General features: G+C 44.4%; 1 protein-coding gene across 1 annotated transcript in view; it reads right to left on the bottom strand.

The window, feature by feature from the left end:
- Positions 1 to 6,000, bottom strand: part of Cfap54 (cilia and flagella associated protein 54) — a 252,210-nt gene that overhangs the window by 186,726 nt on the left and 59,484 nt on the right. The window contains exon 20 of the mRNA XM_005358276.3: positions 4,764 to 4,940. Within this exon, the coding sequence (XP_005358333.2) occupies positions 4,764 to 4,940 (177 nt within the window). The remainder of the gene's footprint in view (positions 1 to 4,763; positions 4,941 to 6,000) is intronic.

Below are 6,000 nucleotides of genomic sequence, written 5' to 3'. Positions count from 1 at the left end.
CTCTCTCTCTCCTCTCTCTCCTCTCTCTCTCTCCTCTCTCTCTCTCCTCTCTCTCTCTCTCTCTATCCCCTCTCTCTCTCTCTGAGACAGATGTGAGTGGGTGTATGGACGTTAGAGGACAAACACGATTTGTCTATCCCTGACTTCTTATCTGAGATAGGATTCTTGTTTTTTTCCATGTAAGAACAACAGGCTCACTAGCCCGCGAGCCTTCGGAGAATCTCCTGTCTCATCCTCTGTGCTCCATATATAGGAGCGTGGTTATGACACCCTTGTGCTGTGTATCTGGCTTTTATGTTGGTTCTGGGAGTTTGAACCCATACCCTTAGGCTTGCGTGGTAAGCACTTTTACCCACTGAGCCATTATGGCCCTGACCCTCATTATTGCTCCTCTAATTGCTCTTAGTGGAGCAGTCCTTTGTACTAAGTAGCATTAGTAAGCTGGCACATGCTTTCCTTTATAGCGGCACACACTCACTATACACAGCTATGGGTTTCAGGAAGACATTTCCAGACAAGTACAACAAGAGCTTTGATCATGTTTGCTCTTTCCTCCTCCTCGTCTGCTATTTTCAGTGACACCCCCAGTCTCCCCTCTGCTTCCATGTCCTATACACAGGCATAATTTAATGCATCTACAGAAAAGCCGGAATTTGAAAATGAGAGAAACACTCAAGGTTTGTCTATTTGAGTATGACTCATTTTACTTAATATAGTGTCCTCCACCCGTTTTCCTAAAGAACGATATAATTCATTCATGATATATATAATATAATTCATTTTGTGGCTGGATGGAATCCTACTGTGTATATATTCTGCATTTTCTCTGTCATTTGTCCGTTGATGGACATCTAGGCGATTCTATAACCTAGCTATTATGGATACGACTGAACCCTCCCGGCACGAACCCAGGAGGGGTAGAACTTGGCCACATGGAGCTATAGCTCTGCTCTCTGTGGCGTCTCCACACGGATGTGCACCCCGGGGAGGGACACAAACAAATTCTACTTCCACCGGCAGCGTGTGAGCAGCCCCATTCACCTGCAACCTCACTAGCGTTTGCTGCTACTGGTTTTCTTAGTGACTGCCATGCCGAGTGGGGTGAGAGGGGATCGCTACAGGCTGCTTTAGGAGGGGGGTCGTCCCTAGGGCCTAAGGAGAGTGAACATTTGCCTGTGATTGTTGGCCACTAGCACTTCATCGTTTGAGAACCGTCTGCTCACTGCCAGAGTTGCGGGCACTTGTGGTCAGCCCGATGCAGGTGCTGGGAACCACACCTGGGTCTGCCACAGGAGGTTCTGAGTGCTCCTAACCGCTGAGCTGGGTCTCCAGCCTCAGGTACAGTCTTTTTGGTCCTCCACCTGATCTGAATATTAAGCCTCCATCAGTGATGCGAAAGCAGAGGCCCCTGCCCTACGAGCTGTCTCCTCACTGGGCTGCTCCTTTGGCTGGAAAGAGGCTTTTGTTTAGCGTTGTTTGTTTGTTTGTTTGTTTGTTTGTTTGTTTTATGTCATGAAATCCCATTTGTCAAATCTTTTTTGTTTTCCCCTGAGCTATATCCCAGGCCTTTTCACAAGTCCTCTCCGGATTCAGCCTGTACCCACATCGTGAGAGGGGATCGTCACGTGACATGTATACCTGACAAAACCAAAGGCCAGGGAGAGATGAGGTGCCGAGACAGGGCAGCACTGACTAAACGCACCGCATGGAGCACTGGGGTCTAAGCTGAGTGAGGCGCTCTGGACCCTGATTCCACTCTAGGTCACTTTTTGAAAGAATAATTTGTACAAAATCAGTTACCTTTTTGTTTGTTTTTTTGTTTTTCAAGACAGGATGTCTCTGTAGTTTTGGAGCCTGTCCTGGAACTAGCTCTTGTAGACCAGGCTGGCCTCAAACTCACAGAGATCCACCTGCCTCTGCCTCCCGAGTGCTGGGATTAAAGGCCTGTGCCACCATAGCCCGGCCACCTTCTAAACCGATAAGCCAACCCATCCGGGGTTCCCTAGCTTCAGTGAGTGAGGCTCTGTTACATGGGTCTGACCCTTTGTGCTGCCACAGAAAACTTCTCAGGTTATTGTGACATTTATGGCAAATTAAGAGTGTCAGCCCACGTGAGCAGAGAGAGAGAGAGAGAGAGCGCTGAGAACGCTGAATCCCAGAGGCTGGAAGACAAGGATAAAACTCAGAACAAAACAAAACACAAACACCAAAAATAACGGACTTAACGTCTCTTGATAACCCACACAAAAACAGCAAGCTTCCCATGGGGGAGGGGCAGAGAGACTGTTGTATGACAGGTTGTTATTGCTCTAAATTATACCGCACAAACAAGAATCCAGAGGGCAGATTCTCTCTAAAAGCATTTTTACAAGCAGATTTTATATTTTTATTTCACTCCTAGTTTGTGTAACACAAAGAAGCAACGTGTAATTAGAATCTACATAAGAATGGAGACGGTGTGAACAAATCGCTAACTTTGGAAATAAGATTTTATAGACAATGTAAGTAACATTAGCATTTGCAGCTATAGAAATGGATTTTAATGAAACCAAAGCCTGAAGAGTTTTCACTAAAACAAAAAGATGGCCAAACCAACGAACCAGCAAACTTGCATGAGCCCACAGCGCCACCTAGTGGCGACACACAGGAAACAAAGGATGAACCCACCTGAAGCAGCCTAATAAGTTATTGACATAAATGCTATTGTATATGTGCCATTAAAAAGCATTAGAGCTACGGGTTAAACATGGGGTGCTATTGTCTTCTCATGTCCCATAAATATAAAATAAAAAGGTCACTAAATAGTAATACTAAAAAATTAAAGTTTGGGTTTAAACCAAAATAATTTGAGAGCCAACAGTAAATTCCATGTCCCTTATTCTGTGCTAATTTCCTAAAACCCGTGAAGCCACCTTCTTCTTATCACAGATTTCCAAAATCTCCAAGGTGGAACTCCTAGCCCTAAAGTGGCGCTATTTATACTCCCACAATCTCAGAGAACAAAACAACACGAAGGTGAAGCTACTTCTCAAGAAAGGCCGCCCCATCCACCTAACTCACTCGGGAATGAGCTACACCCCATCCATGCTTTGCCTGGTGCCTGTGAACGCACAGACAACTTGACAGCTGACATTCAAAAGAAAAAAGCTCACTGTGCAGAACTAATAAAAAATATTGCAAAATAATGCAGTCACGGCCCATAACTCCAGTAATTGCTCTGATAAATTCTATTACATATGTTTAACAAAAGTAGAAAGTCATTGGCTAATCTGTAGAGAATGTTATATATTAGTTCAGTTTATTCTCTCTCTCTCTGTCTCTGTCTGTCTCTGTCTCTCTCTCTACCTCCTTTCTTATTTTTGTTTGCCTTATTTTTTTTTTTTTTGAGACAGGGTTTCTCTGTGTAGCCCTGGCTATTCTGTACCTCGCTCTGTAGACCAGGCTGGCCTTGAACTCACAGAGTTCTGCACATCTCTGCCTCCTGGGTGACGGGATTAAATTCACCTGCCACCACTGCCTGGCTAGTTCAGTTTATTTTTAAAATGGGGGTCTCATGCTGGCCTTGAACTCGCTGCGGAGCCAGGGAGGACCACAAACTGGTCTTTCTTCCTCCACCTTCGAGGTGCTGAGATTACAGGCACAGGCACGGGGCAGCACCCGTAGCTCACGTGACTCTGGGGACAGAACAAGGACCTTCTGAGTGCTGGGAGAGCTCCCTCCTAACTCCGTACGTCTCCAGCCCTGTGCCAGCTTCTTTCCATGATAAACACACTTTACTTTACAAATGAGAAGAAATCTTCAAACTATTTGGCCTTCCTAAAACTCTGCTGCCAGGAAAGGAAAGAAGCTGGAGTTTCAAACTTAGACGTGCTTGACTTCAAAGGCTCTGCGTGCAAAATGCCCTGAAGATAATCAAAGATAGGATTGTATTGTAGTACAACATCAAAGAGCACATAAAGAGGAAGGAGCAATATTTAAAGTATAAACCAGCTGGAGCCAGTTTCTTCTTAGGAAATGAACTCCCAAGTGTTATTCCCATTCGGGCCGAGTTCCGGGACTCCAGGATAGGAGACAGGTTCATCCTAATAAATGCATAGATTTGTGACTGGAGATGTGTGGTTGACACTGGTTGCCACAGTGACCTGAGGGGACCTGTCACACTATCTCTAGACCAGAGACTCTCAACCTTCCTGATGCTGTGATCCTTTCATACAGTTCCTCGCTGTGGTGACCCCCCTCCCAACCACACAATTATTTTTACTGCTGTGTCTTGACTGTAATTTCACCACTGCTATGAATCATAAGGTAAATATCTGATACGTGACCCCCCAAAGAGGTTGCAACCCACAGGTTGAGAACCAAGGCGCTGGACCCACTCCCTTCAAATTCCCCTATCTTGTTGCTTTGTCTCTGGTGTTGGCTCTCGGAGGAACTACCCTCTCCACCGCCCTCCAATTCCACGTCAGCCCTCGCTCTATGTTGAACTCACTGTCAGCGTACAGCAGCGCCATTGGGACAGAGACCCGTAGAGGGAACCATTTTTCTACCGTTTCTTCTGACTGCGTGTTTGAGAGAGCTTTAGAGGGCAGCTCATAAAGGGGAAGTATCATGAATAAATTAAGTGTAGATAAGACATGAACACATCAACCCTGATGTTCAGTGCTTATAAATAAGACTATCCGGGTGCTGAAAACCATAACAACCGGAGCCGTTACAGTTATGACAGCACTTAGGTCAATGTGGCGTGAGGAAGGGCGCCTTACCTTAGTGTCTGAAAAAAAGGGAGCCGGTTTCAGAGTCACGGAGCAGTGGGTTCTGGCCAGCAGGATGGGTGGGGGAGGGAGTCGGCTCTTCTTTGCTTTTGAACTCTCCAAGCATTTCTGGTAGGAATAGAGGGCGTTTTGTTCTGCTTCGATCTTCTCAATTAAGGCATACGCTTCCTGTAACGAAGTGTGAAAATAGAAAACTACATTCCGGGAGCTTGGGCCTCCTTTGTATTTGCAGCATTCCCTTGTGGTAAAGGCTCTCTTTCTATATGCCGTTTCTAGAACCTCCGAGGCATGCGTATATATGCCAGTGTGGTTTTGGCAGGACGGTAGCAGACTACTGGATGGACCTCATCAATGCAATCAGATGCATACATCTAAATGCGATGGTCATATCTTAACAGGAGACATTTCTGGCTTAAAATCCTCTGGTTATCAACCCTCACACTCCGTTATGCTTTCAAAGTCGATACCACAGACACCTGCATTTACACCAACAAACCCCGTTTACCATGTAACCCTCAGGACATACAATGTTGATACGTGTGGTTTTTGAAAGGGATGTGATTAAGAGTTTATATCATCAAAATGAAGTTAAAACAGACAAAGATATTTTCAGGATTCTGTAATTCTGAAGGCAAAGCAATCATTATTTCAAACAGTTATACACAGAAACAATGCCTAACTTTCAGATCTAAACAGTATTTTAAAAACCAGATAACCTGTATCAACAAGGATGTGTAAATTTCCTAACAATACTAATTACACCAGTTAAAATAATAATAGCAATACTTTAGTCTCAATAATCCCAAGCAAAGCAAATATATTTATATATTTGTCTTTTGTGGTTTATTCTTCCAGAAGACCCTGGCTTGTTCCCAGCACCCACGGAGTGGCTTACAGCTTTCTATAATCCCAGTTCCAGAGATCCAATGACCTCTCTGGCCTCTGCAGGCACCAGGCATACACATGGCACAAAACTTATGTTTAGCAAATAGTCAGACGCATAAAATAAAGAGTCATAACTATTTTTAAAGATAGTTGAACATTTTAAACATATGGTACTCATTTTAAAAACTCACTAAGCTAGAAAAATATTAAAACATTAAGTTTAATTAATAGACAAAGCACTAAGATGGCTCTCTCACTGCTCCTAAAAATACACTAAGGGGATCTCCAGTGAAGCCCACGAAGAGACAGAAGGCTACCATTCCATTGTCTTCTGAAGCTCCAC

The sequence above is a fragment of the Microtus ochrogaster genome, chromosome 24 (genome assembly GCF_000317375.1).
Source record: "Microtus ochrogaster isolate Prairie Vole_2 chromosome 24, MicOch1.0, whole genome shotgun sequence".
NCBI lineage: Eukaryota > Metazoa > Chordata > Mammalia > Rodentia > Cricetidae > Microtus > Microtus ochrogaster.
The sequence above is the reverse complement of the archived record's forward strand: the minus strand, read 5'-3'. Positions and strand labels throughout refer to the sequence as shown.